General features: G+C 35.5%; 2 protein-coding genes across 2 annotated transcripts; one reads left to right on the forward strand and one right to left on the reverse strand.

Annotated features, from left to right (window-relative positions):
• Positions 1-106: 106 nt before the first annotated feature.
• LOC140864716 (UV-B-induced protein At3g17800, chloroplastic-like) lies at positions 107-2,495 on the reverse strand. The gene is made up of 3 exons (XM_073269042.1): positions 2,121-2,495; positions 1,326-1,618; positions 107-1,183 (listed from the first exon to the last, which is right to left on the reverse strand). The coding sequence occupies exons 1-3, from the start codon at positions 2,250-2,252 to the stop codon at positions 361-363; spliced, it is 1,248 nt and encodes a 415-aa protein (XP_073125143.1). The 5' UTR covers positions 2,253-2,495; the 3' UTR covers positions 107-360.
• An 8,723-nt stretch (positions 2,496-11,218) lies between these two features.
• Positions 11,219-13,506, forward strand: LOC140866448 (uncharacterized). Its single transcript, XM_073271434.1, has 4 exons — positions 11,219-11,545; positions 11,897-12,042; positions 13,091-13,209; positions 13,298-13,506. The coding sequence occupies exons 1-4, from the start codon at positions 11,331-11,333 to the stop codon at positions 13,397-13,399; spliced, it is 582 nt and encodes a 193-aa protein (XP_073127535.1). The 5' UTR covers positions 11,219-11,330; the 3' UTR covers positions 13,400-13,506.
• Positions 13,507-13,966: the final 460 nt, after the last annotated feature.

A 13,966-nucleotide genomic window follows, 5' to 3' on the forward strand; every position in this document is an offset into this window, starting at 1 on the left:
AAGCGGAAAATTTCATGATAATTGCTACCTTTAGGGTAGTGCTCTAAGGTAGATTCATTAAAGCAAGCAAGCTCTAAATATTATACCACAATGATGAGAGCAGATATATATTGGACTAAATACTTCATAAAATTTGAACGCAAACGAGAGATTCCGATGAATTTAACAGGCATTCCAGTAACAACAATGAATTCCAACTCAACTATACCACAACCATTGCATAATCATTATGTACACGTATATCAGAGGAAGGGATATTAGAGTAATAGTTTTTCAAAGATTCTACATTTGTATATAGTCTACCAGATAACAAAACTATAAAACAGATTTCCCCGCCCAGGAAAATAGGAGAAACACTGCCTAATTTGCAACAAAATGGTACCTGCTATCAATATAGCTTTCAACTTCCCAAAGAAAGGAACCAAAAGTCACAGCTTCCAGAACGAGTCTTCTCAGGCCACCCAAACTAATCTTGATTAATTCATCTTTGGAAGAATCAACGGTTCCTTGAGGCGAGATGAGTATGTCAGGCCTACCAAATAAAGCTTCTGTATGTCTCTCAATGATACCAATAGCTTCTTTGGATCTGATGGTTGCATACCGCTGAAGTGCCTCACCGTCACATGACATGACATAAGTTCGCAATCTGGATTGCTTCATCCCGCCGAAGCCTCGAGCGTCAGCACCGCTGTCCCATGATGACACTTCCGGGTGAGTTTGACCATTTCCAAAAGACTCATCTATGCTTGTGCCACCAGGTTTCATCTCCTCTGTTATAATCTCTTCATTATCAATACCCTGTGGGAGAATTCTCATTGTCTTTTCCAACTGAAACCTCTGATCTATCCGTTTGAGGAAATATCCATACATAACCGACGCTGCATAAACCTGACCAATCCTTAGTTTGCTTTGTTGAGTTATCAAGTCAGAATCACCAAGTCGATTTCCAAGCACTAGAACCAGATGGTTCTGTATCATCTCATAAGCTTCAGCAGAGTGAAAATGTTCCAGCTTCTTTTCTTGACTGCGACCGGTATCAACTTGACCAGTATGGTTAGGCGACAATTGGTCAATTGAAGGTATCAAAGGCACATCAGCATCCATGAATTTCTGTACCACCAGTGCATACAATATCTCTTCCATAGCCTTTTTCCTTTCATTGGATTTCACCTCTGCAATTCTCCTAAGCACATACCCAAAAAAAAAAAAGTAAACCTTGATTCAACACACATGAAACACTTACGGAAGGTTAGAAACACCCAAAAGTTTCAAACTTAACCAAGTTTAAAGGTTTGCTAACTAGTATAAATGCAACTGTTTCTAACCTGTACAAAACTAATTCAGTGCCAGATGTAGATGGCTTTTTCTTTTCTTTCTCAGAGTCACACTGAAGCTGTTCGATCTGCTGCTCCGCTGCTGCAACTACAAGATGTGGGTGATTTCTTAAAACCTGACAGAGAAACTGACCTACTGGAGACTCCATCTGAAGTGGAGCAACAGGACAATCTGAACTGTCAGAATTAGAAGGTTGCATAGACGCTCTAATTGCATTAAACCTTTTATTCACAAAACCCAATTTTCTGTTGCCACATTTCATACTAGAAATCCACTGTCTTTGCTGCAACACATCAACCCAATATGAATAAGTTAAAGATAAAGATATTGGAATGAGTAAAGACTGTAACTTTATACGTTATAACTCCCTCCACTTTCCCAACCTAAGAAAATCAACCAACAAATTACATCCTATCTATAGTCGAGTTCAACCTAACTTACGGGTGTTATCTAATTGTCTCAACGAATAAATTTATCAACACACGCGGGGTTCAATTCAATACTTTTCGGTGGACCCACATATCGCCATAAATTTTCACCATTAGACAGATAGGGTGAAATTTTCTCATTGCAAACAGTATATAAACGACAAAGTGAACGGTGAAGGAAATAGGCTATCTAAAGATTGAACATTTCGCAATCCACAGAGTCAATCATGGTTCCCTATGATTCAAATCTCTCAAAACAAATAACCAAACTCAGAAAAATAACAATAACACATGATCAAACAAATCAATTTCAGCTCCTACTCCAGCATACAGAACAGAAGACAAAAAGAAGATCACCTGAATCCAAGAAGAGCCGGCGAGCATGGGTTTGGACTCAACCCGATTCGACAGTGATCGAGCAGCCCAATCACGCGGCATGAAAGAAACAATATTGCTGCAAGAACACTGAAGAGCCGCCACCGATTCCATCTTCAACCACTAACCCCGCCAGAAAAGATAGATCAACGACGCTCAGCAGTCAGCAGCAACCAAGAAACGAACAACAAAAAGGAAATGAACAGCGAAACACAACGTTAACCAAAGAATCTCGAATCAGATTAAGCAAGATATATATATTTTTATCAGCTGGTTCTATTGAATATAACAAAATCAATGCACGCAGGATTTTTTGAAGTCTGAAAGTTGAAACGAATTTGGCTTTCTCCATCTTTGAGTCGGTTCTACACGTGTCTTGACTCCTGATCAATGTTTTTTTTTATATGGTGAAAAGCATTTCAATTAAAAAACACAAAATCACTTGTTACAACTTTGCCTACGATCAATGTTTTGACATATCTTCGATAATATAAAATAGAAGAATAAATATAGAAGAAAATACATAAAATAGAATAGATATCTAGATTAAATAAATCCATAAATTAAAAGTGAATTGTCCTAAAATTTCTAATACATTTCTTAACTTTATTTTAACTCCCTAGACAAAAGATTCTTTACTATAACTCCCTAGGACCATCAAACTTGAATATTTTAATGTTTAATTCTTGTACTAGATTTATGCTAATCTATGCTTTTATGCTTAAAATTTAAAGGTTTTATGCTTGAATCTGGAGATTTTGTGAGGATCTGCAGTATTAAGAATTATCCAAAAAAATGGTATCAGAGTCTTAGGTTAATTATTCAGACTTAATATTATTCATTAATTCATACTTTTCTTTGTCGAGGAGAAGATATATTCAAAAGATGACTTCAAACGAAGGTTTGAATCAAGAAGATTTTATTCATATGAAATCCTATAAACAAGTTAATCTATTCACAATAGATTACTTACAACAGGTTGTGATTAATGCTCTTAATTTTGAAAAGATAAAGAAAAATTATTTTTAACTCTCAATTTTTAGAGATTACCACAGATTCCTCTAAACTCTTCAGAGATCTTAGAGAAATTCAAAAGACAGTATAATATTACAGCAATCAGCTGTATGAAATACCTCGGCAGATTGAAGGAATCCTTAAGAAACAAGAAGAAATTCTTGTAACTCTAAAGGATCTTCAAACTAAAATCACAAATCGAGAACAAACTTCTGGTTCTAGAAAAGGAAATACAGGAGAAAGGTTATCACTCTCGTTTGGTACCGAACCTTTGTTACATCAGAAAGGTAAAACCAAAATGGTCCAAAAATCTTTAACTGATGATGAAATGATGATTAATCTTATAAAAACAGTATCAGAGAAAAACACTATCTGATGACTACTTTAGAAAGATTAAATCTCGAGAATCTACAAGATCTTGCGGATTTTTTTACGAATCTCAAAGTAGTAGATTTAAAATGAATTCCCATGAGGGCGAACAACCCATAGGGAATCCCCCAAGATATGTGGTTAAAACAGAAGAACCACATAGTGAGTTCCAAGTTGGAGAAAATTCACATCCAGCAAGAACCAGATCAAGAAGGAGTAAGATACCACTACATCAAACTCCTTATGAAAAAACTGTTTTAGACCCGATGCATCCTTATGGGGTTATGTTAAACCTAGATGTTCTGGACTTCAAAAACAGAGAAGATCTTATAGATGATTGGACGTTAGCTATGAGAATTGCAGCAGGGACATTAGATCTCAATAAAGAAGGATTCATTAAACTTCTAGAAATGAGTCTAATGGGATCTGTTAAGATCGCATGGGAGATGACTATGCCAGAAACTAAGGAATCAATCTTAGCAGGAGAATCCCTCAGCGAGATTGGAGGAAGAATGGCCATCCTATTTAAAGCACAATTCATAGGGGTAGACTATTTCAATAATCAAGATACAGAGAAAAAGAGAAGATATACTCAAGCTCTGTATAGCCTCGAATTACATGATATATGTTTAGTTGATGAATACATTATGTTATTCACTAAATACAGATGGAATTCGGGAGTCGAGGAAAATGTAGCTATTCAGCTATTTTTCGCAAAAATGCCAAGTCCCTGGAGAGAAATGCTGATCAAATAATACGTTCCAGGTAATCTTGATATATTGGCAAGACGCGCCTCCTTTTTGAAAGGAAAATTGGCAGAATGGTGCCATATGACAACATTACAGAAGAACTACAAGAAAATAAGGGGTATAAATAAACGTACACCTTTATGTTGTAAAGAAAATGATCTTCCAACGATCATTGGAAACAGATTACAGGGATTTAAAAGGAAGAAATTCAGAAATAATCCCTATAATAAAAGAATGAAAAGTTCTTGGAAACCAAGAACATTTTGGTCCAAACAAAAGGCCAGATCCTATAGATCGGGTAGAAGAAGTGGACCTACAAGAACATCCCCAGCAACAGGCTCATCACAAAGCAGGGGAAGAACACCATCAAAAATAACTTTCAGAAGAACTCATACAAGAGCAAGTGAAAGTTTCAAGGATTGCAACTGCTGGACATGTGGAGCAAAAGAACATATATCTACAAATTGTCCAGAAAACGAGAAAAAAGGAGTTAAACTCTTTGAAGCAACACCAGATATGGATGATGCAGTCTTTTTTCAAAATCTAGTCCAAGTATATCAATTTGAGGATATCCCCTCAGATGAAAGCATATACGAAGAAGATATATTGTTTAGTCAAGAAATTTCTGAGGATGAATCAGAATCAGAGTAAAGAGGAAGTGTTTCGGCATGAAACACATGAAAGTTTGGCTGGGTTTTTTAGTCAAACCACGATATCTCATAATATGGTCCAAAGGATTATGAGAGAAAATCCAACATTACAGAAGTACCAAAGATTTTCGGCAGGACAAGTTGAAAGAGTCTTAGGAAACCTAGGGCTAAGACAAAGAATACATAATTTGATTTATAAGGTATCCAGAAGGGAAATGGCAATCCCTATGGAATTAACCAGTAATCAAATTGAGATGCAGTTAATTCCCTTTGAAGAAATTCGAGAGGAATTACAGAAATTAAAAGCAGAAGTAGCAAAGACAATGTCTTGGATTCATATTGGAGCAATCCAGATTATGATCAAAGCTACTTTTAAAGAAGGAATAGATTCACCCATAGATATCGTAGTATGCGATAAAAGAATGGGGAATATACAAGATGCGGTTCTAGGAATTATCTCGGGAAATTTGTGTGCAGAAAAAATTGTGGGAGTTATTTATCCAAGAATAGGCTACAATTTAGCTGATAGAGATTTTAGTCGAGCCTTGACGTTGCATCAAAACTTCAAGGAAAAAAGACTAATGAAGGAAGGTAATAGGTCATATTCTATTACATATCAAATTTTATATGCTCTTTCTAATACTCACCATTCTGAATTATTTATTAGAAATGAGTTCATTGAAATTCCAGAGATCTTTGGGAAAGTTGTTCAAGCAATATACCCGGAAAGGATCGAGTTTCCTTTAATTCAGGAAACAGACATTCAAATTCAAGACAACTCAGTTCTATACAGAGACCTTAAAATAGAACCCCGAAGGTTATCTTTCCAAGGAGACCGAATGACAAGTAGGAGATGGGACAAATCTCCTATTCAAGAGATTCCACCAGAAGAAAAGGAGTTTTCTATAATAGGAAAACTGAGATCTCCAGAAGGATGGAAAGAAGTGAAAATAGTATTCGAAATTACAAGTCATCGGAACCAGTTTCCTTGTAACTCGATCTACTATTTGGAACAACAGGAAAAAGGAACTTACCAAGGAGTGATAAATATTGGAGAATTGGAAGTTCAAATATGTGGAATTCCAGGAAAAGAAGTGGATCAGCTCATTCTTGGCCTAGAGTTTCCGGAGGACCATAAACCATGGAAACGCCTTGAAAGAGGAATAAAGTTCATGGCAAAAGAAAAGACTTGGAGGATTCAATAAGAATTCTACGAGATGGAAAACCAAGAGAATTGGATAAGGGACAATCCCTTAATCAAATTCGAGAACTCTGTTTACAAACAGAGGAAGAAGCAACTGTTAAAATTAGTAAGTCATGAACATGATTTACTAGAACGTATTGAAGAAGTAGAAAGGAGTAACCATACTCTACCTTCTGAGGCCTTAGGAAAACTAAAGGTGAATAGTCTTAATCGGATTATTGAGTTACAACATAGTCTGTTAAAAATGGCGGGGTCATTTAGTAATCCCTTTAAGAAATGACAACAAGTCCTTTCTCCATATACATTCCGATAGAGATGTTGTATGAACAATATAAGGCTGAATACTTTGCAGCTTATATTGACTCAGGAGTAGGAATTTGTACAGCAAAAAGAGGAGTCTTTCCTGAAGAATGTGAAGAAGAATTGCCAAAAATTGCTGGACGAGATTTCTCGCGAAGAATTCTAATTCTTTGAAAAGGAATAAAACAAGCAGAGATCGTTATGGGAGGAGCAGGTCAAACACCTTGGTACAAGGTAAAAACACCACCAATATATTTTCATGATACAGGAGTTGATATCCTGTTAGGAAATAACTTCTTACAAATGTTTAAGAAGTACACACAAGACAATGAGTCAAGAAGACTTATGTTCACTAAAATTTGTGATCATAAAATTATCGTTCAAAGACTCAAGGTTGCTTTTTATCGACAATTACCGATAATATTTTGCAGCCAGCGTGGTGATAAAGGACAACTTTTTCACCCAAAAATGAAAGATCCAAGAAGGTTTGGAGAAACCATGTTGAAAATAACAACAGAACAAGAACTCCAAACAGAGGATATGGATCTTTTCAAGGTAAATCTACATCACAGAGATATAGAGTTAGAAAATAAGGTATCCCTTGAAGATGTCAAAAAGAGGCTCAAATGGTGGGATAGAAATCAACTCAAAACCAGTCTTACTCTAAAGGAAGGCAAAGAGTATGAATTCGTCAGATATAAGCCTATCCCGATGAACATAACAGATCAAAGGGATATGAGAATGATTATCAAGGAACATTTGGACCTTGGTCTAATCAAAGAAGGAGTTTCACCATATAGCAGCCCAGGTTTTCTGGTCAGAAATCATGGTGAAATAAAAAGAGGGAAACCCAGGTTAGTTATTAACTACCAAGGTATTAATAAAATCCCGGAGTTTGATGGGTACTTCATACCGAGGAGAAAACATCTAATTAGCTGTGTACGAAATGCTAGAGTGTTCTCAAAATTTGATTGTAAGTCTGGATTTTACCAGATTCGAATGGAAGAAGGCAGTAAGAAATTCACAGCCTTCTCTACTCCACAAGGACACTATATTTGGGAAGTTATGCCTATGGGATTGGCTAATGCACCCAGATATTTCAAAGAAAGATGGATAACATTTTTAAATATTATTTCAACTTTATGTTTTTTTATATTGATGATATTCTTATAGCATCAAAAAACATAGACGAACACGTTAAACACTTAGAGATTTTCTCTAAAATCTGTAAACAAGAGAGACTGGTCTTATCTGAAAAGAAAGCAGTCATAGCAATAAGGAAAATTGAATTTCTTGGTATTGAGATTGATGAAACTGGAATAATTCTACAACCCCATATTGTGGAAAAGGTAAAAAAATTTCCAGATAAACTCAAAGACGTAAAACAACTCCAGAATTTTTTGGAGTAGTTAATTTTGCAGGGATGTTCATTAACAACCTAGCAATGTACAGAAAGGTGTTCAGTTCTTTGTTAAAAAAAGATGCTAGATTTATATGGAACGATGACCATACTAAAGGGGTAAAACAATTAAAGGAGATATGTAAGAATCTCCAAAAAATGGCTATACCCGTAGATGAAGATGATCTGGTATTATTTACGGATGCCAGTGACAATTGATGGGAAGCAGTCCTTACCAAGATCACTCCAGATGGAGAAATACCATGCAGATACTATAGCGGTCTTTTTTCAGAATCAGAGGCCATCAGATGACATATCAACGAAAAAGAATTTTATGCAGTTAAAAGGGCTTTCGAAAAATGGCCATTATTTTTACTTGCTAAAAAATTCACGCTGAAGGTTGATAACACCCAGGTAAAAGCTTTCCTAAAAAATAAGATTGAATCTAAACATGAAAAAGCTAGGTTATTAAGATGACAAGCATTATGTCAAAATTATATTTTTGATATTGTTATTATTAAATCTCATGAAAATATTCTTGCAGATTTCTTAACAAGAGATGGAAGGCAGTGACGTGGATTCCATCATGAAAATGCAGAGGCATCTCAGGGAACACTTTGGGTTGCTTCAAACCGAGTTCAACCAGTTAGCCATTAATGCTGAAATGGCCGACAGGTTACAACAAGCTGATCGGATCAAAGTATCCAATCGAATTACAGGATGTGTGCAAGCTCAAACACAACTATGGGCTGTTATTCAAGGGCCAATCACGAAGACTATAGAGAAACCATTGGTTTTTCATAAACAAGATATGCTAAAACCATTGGTTTTACAAAAACAAAAAATACAACCACCGGTTGTGAAACAAGATGTTGAGGAATCTAAAACTCAAGAAACAAGTGCTAATATATCATCAGCCTTTGATGATCTAGATGAAACAACAATTACTTATCAAGTCAACCCTCCGCCTCTGGGGTAAAAGAGGAAGAGATTAATCTTAGGCCCAACACAGACAAGGGCAAATCTAAGATCGATACTAACCCAGCCATTATTTCTCCATTTCAGGTTTATCAACAGAGGTGGGAGAAATTAAGTACAAGAAGTAAAATTAACCCTAACACTTGCAGAGTTGATACTGCAGGGATATATCCAAGAGTTTGGCTACAAAACAATGTCAATCCTAAGGATGTAAAGCTCTGGTATGAATTTGGGGCTTTGGCCTCAGTTTATACAATGTCACCAAGCTTCCCGGAGATATCACAGTTACCGAAATGGATTCAGGAAGCAGCCCAAGAAACATGGGCAAATAACGACCATTTGTCCAGAGGAGATGTGCTTGAATTATATTTCTTTAGTGCAGCTCCAGAACCAACAGGAAAAGGATCACACGAGCCCTTTCATTTCATCAAGATAAGGAAACCTGACATGAATAATCAAAGATTCATCAAGGATCCAATATCTGAAGAAATACCATTAGTGTCCACTTTTGGAGAAAATGAAATTTCAACCAGAAGGGCATGGGGTATTTGGGTTTGTCTCACCGAGATGGACAAGGTCAAGTTTTCGTTCAAATTTTATCAAAATTCTGTGAACGGATCATTCCTGTTAAACACAATGACAGGAAAAACTAAGGCTTTCGCGAAAGAACTCTTCGAAAAGAAGAGAAACTTTTTGTAGAACAACAAGCTGCCGGGGAGTAAAGAGACTCGCCGAAAATTTTGTAACATGGCTCACATCGAAAGATGGTCAGAGAACATCTGCCCATAATGTCCAAACCAGAAGGAGCCAGAATTCGAAAAAAACTTCAGACCCCGAACGGATCGAAAAGATTTTTCCGAGACAAACAAAGGTGGACAGAGACCACCAATGATGCGTTTTCCCAGGGGACCACTGCAAAAGCAGAAGATGCCCCGACAACAATAAAGAAGACATGTGAGGAGGATAGAGCCAAAAGAAAAAGGATGACACGTGATTCCTCCACCAAACGATGCCATCAATAATGGCATAACAGGACAAGGTGGATAACGGATGACTCATCCACTAGTTGAAGATGTCATTAATAATGGCATAAAAGGACAAGACAAAATAGCTGTAAGATTCCCTGAAGTTTCTCGGTGAAACGAGTGGAGCCTCAGCTATAAATACAAGCGTTCAAGAAAGCTGAAGACATCGATCATTCCCTTCAGTTTTCTTACAAATAAAATCATTGTAATATTTATCTTTCTATTGTATTAAATTTTCCTTTTATGTATTTCAAGAACAAGGCTACTATGAGTAGCTAAACAAGTTGTCTTCTCCTCTTCAAAGGAGTTGATTTATGTAATAATATTACGTCTGAATAATTTCGTTAAAGCCTCTTGTTCTTTCATGCTCATTTTTTATAATTAAATTTATATACCATACGCCTTAAGGTAGAAAACGAATTAAGGCTGTGCTGGGTGTCGTTGAAGGAACTTGTGCAGAAACCATCTGTTGCGACTGCGTGGTTGGAGTGTGAGGAGCACTTCGTAAAACTCGGCAGGTATGACCCGACGACATTTTGGTCAAAGAGGTATTTGAATTTAATTCATCTTACGGAAGCATGTTGGACCCTAATTCGGAGTATATCGACTGAAAACCTTGCGTAACTGATAGTTTGGCATAGCCGAAACTAGTTCGATAAGTTAACAATGTCACGTACAAAAGATTAGTTACTAATTAATATTTAATTCAAAATTGGGGACCACTAGGGAGTTGGAATAAAGAAAATTATGATTAGGGAGTTAAGATAAAGGTTGAAGGGTTGGTAGGGATTTTTAAATCATTTTCTCATAAATTAATAACTTATTATTTTGACTAACACATATTTAATCATATAAAAAATCATTATATTTATTCGAAGAAAATTGATTTTTTTTTTGTAATAAGTGATACTTATTATTTTTAATAATTATCACTATACTGATTAATAAAATTAAATCATATAAATAAAAACAATTATAGAATTAGATTCCATGAAAAAATAAAACAACAATATACATACTTTAATAAATTGCATTAGGTATTTCTAAAACTTTAATGAATTACTAATTTATAATTTTGAGTTTATATAAAGGGTCTTCTGAAAAAAATTATTATCTAATTAATTTTGATATTATTATAAATAATTATTATTTTAGATACATTATTAGTTTATCGACTATTAAATCATAGACGCTTTACAATAGTTTTGAGTTTTGACTATGGTGGAAAAAGGATTAAAATCAAAATTTGAATAGTTAAATCAATTTCGCAATTTGGGCTATTTCCATCAATCCAATTTGGTTTCAATGGGTATCATAGTGATTGTGGGCTCGATCCTTGGTCCCAGTCCACTAGGCCTGCTAATTCATCTCCATCCCTTCCCTCGTCTTCTTTGTTCTTTCTCCCTTCATCCGCGAATCTCAACAGGAACTTCACTCCCATTTTGCTCCGAACAAATTCAGAATTTTACTGAAAATTAATCGAAATATTCTGTGATTTGGGGAGATGAAGCTGCGGTACGCAATGGTATGCTCGTCGAATCAGAATCGAAGCATGGAGGCACACGCGCTGCTGAAGAGGGAGGGTTTCGACGTGGCGTCTTACGGCACTGGGCAGCACGTTAAGCTTCCTGGACCTTCTATCAGAGAACCAAATGTGTACGATTTCGGAACCCCTTATAAGCACATGCTCGATGATCTTCGTCGCAAAGACCCCGAGTTGTAAGACTAACAACACTAATCACTTGCTGATTTCGTTCGATTTTCTTATCGTTGATAATCTTTGTAGACATTTTGTTTGGTTTGTATTTGACATTGTATTCTCTTCTTGTGTTCGTTTTGAGTTATTGTCTGGAATTTTGACATTTGGTTAAAAAAAAACGTTTCTTGAATTTTTTATGGAGCTAAGTTATTAGGGCAATGAGAAAACAAGGATGCAGATGTTGCCATTCTGGTATTATTGAGAGAAACTGCATGCCCTTTTTTGAATTACATTGGGTTAATACAGTTGAATCTTCATATTAGTTTTGAATTTTGTCACTATTTTTCTCATGGAGTTGCATAGATGAGCAGGTATCGAAGAAATGGAATACTGCCAATGCTCAAGAGGAACGTAGGAGTAAAAACTGCCCCTCAGCGTTGGCAAGAGAATGCATCTGATGGTGTCTTTGATGTCGTGCTTACATTTGAAGAAAAAGTTTTTGATATGGTTGTTGAAGGTTTGCTTGTCTACTATCTTCGTTTGCTGAAATTCATTGATATATTACATATGGGTTTAATTGTTGGATTTCGTTTGCTGGAGACTTGTTATGTCTTTGTACTGCTGAATTTTAGACTTGCATTGTTTCAATATCCAAGTAATGAGAAAAAATTGTGGTCTAGATTTGCTTTGGCTTTGTTGCGAAGTAGTTTTGCTATTCCTTTTGGGTAAACCGTTGCCACTTTGGATATAAAATCTATCAGATAGAAAATTTACTATTTGCATCATTTCGTTTTTAAGTGATTTTTTAAGAGCTGATTCAGGTTTGTGTTTGGATATGAAAATAATAGTGAGAATGAGTTTTTTTTTTGGGTTTTTTAAACAAGAAGTTCAAACCCTAAAAGCTACATTTTGTGACTTCAGAATTAAACATGATTTTTTAATCTCTCTATCTAAATATACTCGAAGTTTGTGTTGATTTACCGGCCATTTGCAAGTAAAATCTCCAACAAACATTAACTGTCAATGACGTATTATTCTGTCCAAAATTAGTAATAGAAGTGACAGTGTCAGTGAGATGAGATGAGATCAAAGTATCAAGGTTGAAGTGGATCAAAACATGACACAAGGCGATTTAGCTCGTATGATGTAATTGCATCAAGTATGGAGCAATGGTGAAATGTTTATGACACTGAATAAAACTCATAAACTAGCATTATGAATACTGGGCTATAGATAATGTTCATGTTCAACCAAAGTCAGTGTATTAGCTCTCAGCTGACGTTAAGTTGCTTGCTAGTTAATATGGTAGATGTTATGCTTTTCATGGTGACTTGGGTTAATATAATCTTATAAACGATATATATTTATGGACAGCACTTGCATGAAAGACCCCCCTTGGTTGCAAGCTTGCTATTATTTAGCTGATCATTTTCAAGTTACATGTTTAATTTTTATGAAAAAAGTGAGTTACCCTGATACACCAAGTTGCTCTTCATTAAAATTTCTCTGTCTTCTTCTTCCAAAATATGTATTATATAACTGGCTGTCCTTGAAAAACACTGCAGATCTACATAACAGAAATCATGTGCTTATGAAGCTTGTTTTAGTAATCAATCTAGAAGTAAAAGATAACCACGAGGAGGCAGCTACAGGTGGTCGCCTTGCTTTACAATTATGCCAAGAGGTATGCATACTTTTCTGATCTACTGATAAAATCGTCGGTCTACTGAACGGTTCGACTGCTTATCAGTAACAATACCATATGTATGCAGTTTGATATGACAGAAAACTGGGAGGATGCCGTGGACGAGATCATCGTAAATTTTGAGAGGCAAAATCACAGAAAACTGCTGTACACTATCTCTTATTACTGATGCTTGCATTTTATAGCATGTTGACTATGAGAATGTATGGATCTTAGTATTGATCATTTCACTGTATCAACGGATAATATAATTGAATGATAAATATTTATGTGACACATATTTCTCTAAAGATGCTATCTTTGTAGATGATATGTAGAACTGTACACCAAAATTATAGTTTTCTGAAATAATAACAATGATTGTAATAATATAAACACTATTATGAAATTATTTGACAATCTTTTTCACTTGTCAATAATTTCGGTTCTTTGAATAAAGGTACCATTGGTATGAATTTTATGTTTGGCTTGTTTTATTTTGGGTTTAAGCTGGTGGTTGGAAGTGCTGAAATAAGTTTTTTCCCTAAAAAATTGATATTCATGTTGATGGAATTTAGTGAATGTGTGTTTTTTTGGAGGAATTGGGACACTTGGCATGTGAATCTAATTGGGCAAACACTGTTGATATTATATATATACGTGTGTGTGTGTGTAAGATTTTTTTTTTAAAAAAATATTGATCTATGGCTTGGGTACACTATACATGTTACTTGTTAGAGGCATGCTATATCTTTAG

The sequence above is a fragment of the Henckelia pumila genome, chromosome 4 (genome assembly GCF_033568475.1).
Source record: "Henckelia pumila isolate YLH828 chromosome 4, ASM3356847v2, whole genome shotgun sequence".
Classification (NCBI taxonomy): domain Eukaryota; kingdom Viridiplantae; phylum Streptophyta; class Magnoliopsida; order Lamiales; family Gesneriaceae; genus Henckelia; species Henckelia pumila.

Coding starts and splice junctions, on each gene's coding strand:
- LOC140864716 (XM_073269042.1), bottom strand. CDS start 2,252: ATGGAATCGGTGGCGGCTCTTCAGTGTTCTTGCAGCAATATTGTTTCT. Junction 1,619..2,120: donor CCGGCTCTTCTTGGATTCAG/GTGATCTTCTTT, acceptor GATGTGTTGCAG/CAAAGACAGTGGATTTCTAG. Junction 1,184..1,325: donor ACTGAATTAGTTTTGTACAG/GTTAGAAACAGT, acceptor GTATGTGCTTAG/GAGAATTGCAGAGGTGAAAT.
- LOC140866448 (XM_073271434.1), top strand. CDS start 11,331: ATGAAGCTGCGGTACGCAATGGTATGCTCGTCGAATCAGAATCGAAGC. Junction 11,546..11,896: donor CGTCGCAAAGACCCCGAGTT/GTAAGACTAACA, acceptor ATAGATGAGCAG/GTATCGAAGAAATGGAATAC. Junction 12,043..13,090: donor TTTTGATATGGTTGTTGAAG/GTTTGCTTGTCT, acceptor AAAACACTGCAG/ATCTACATAACAGAAATCAT.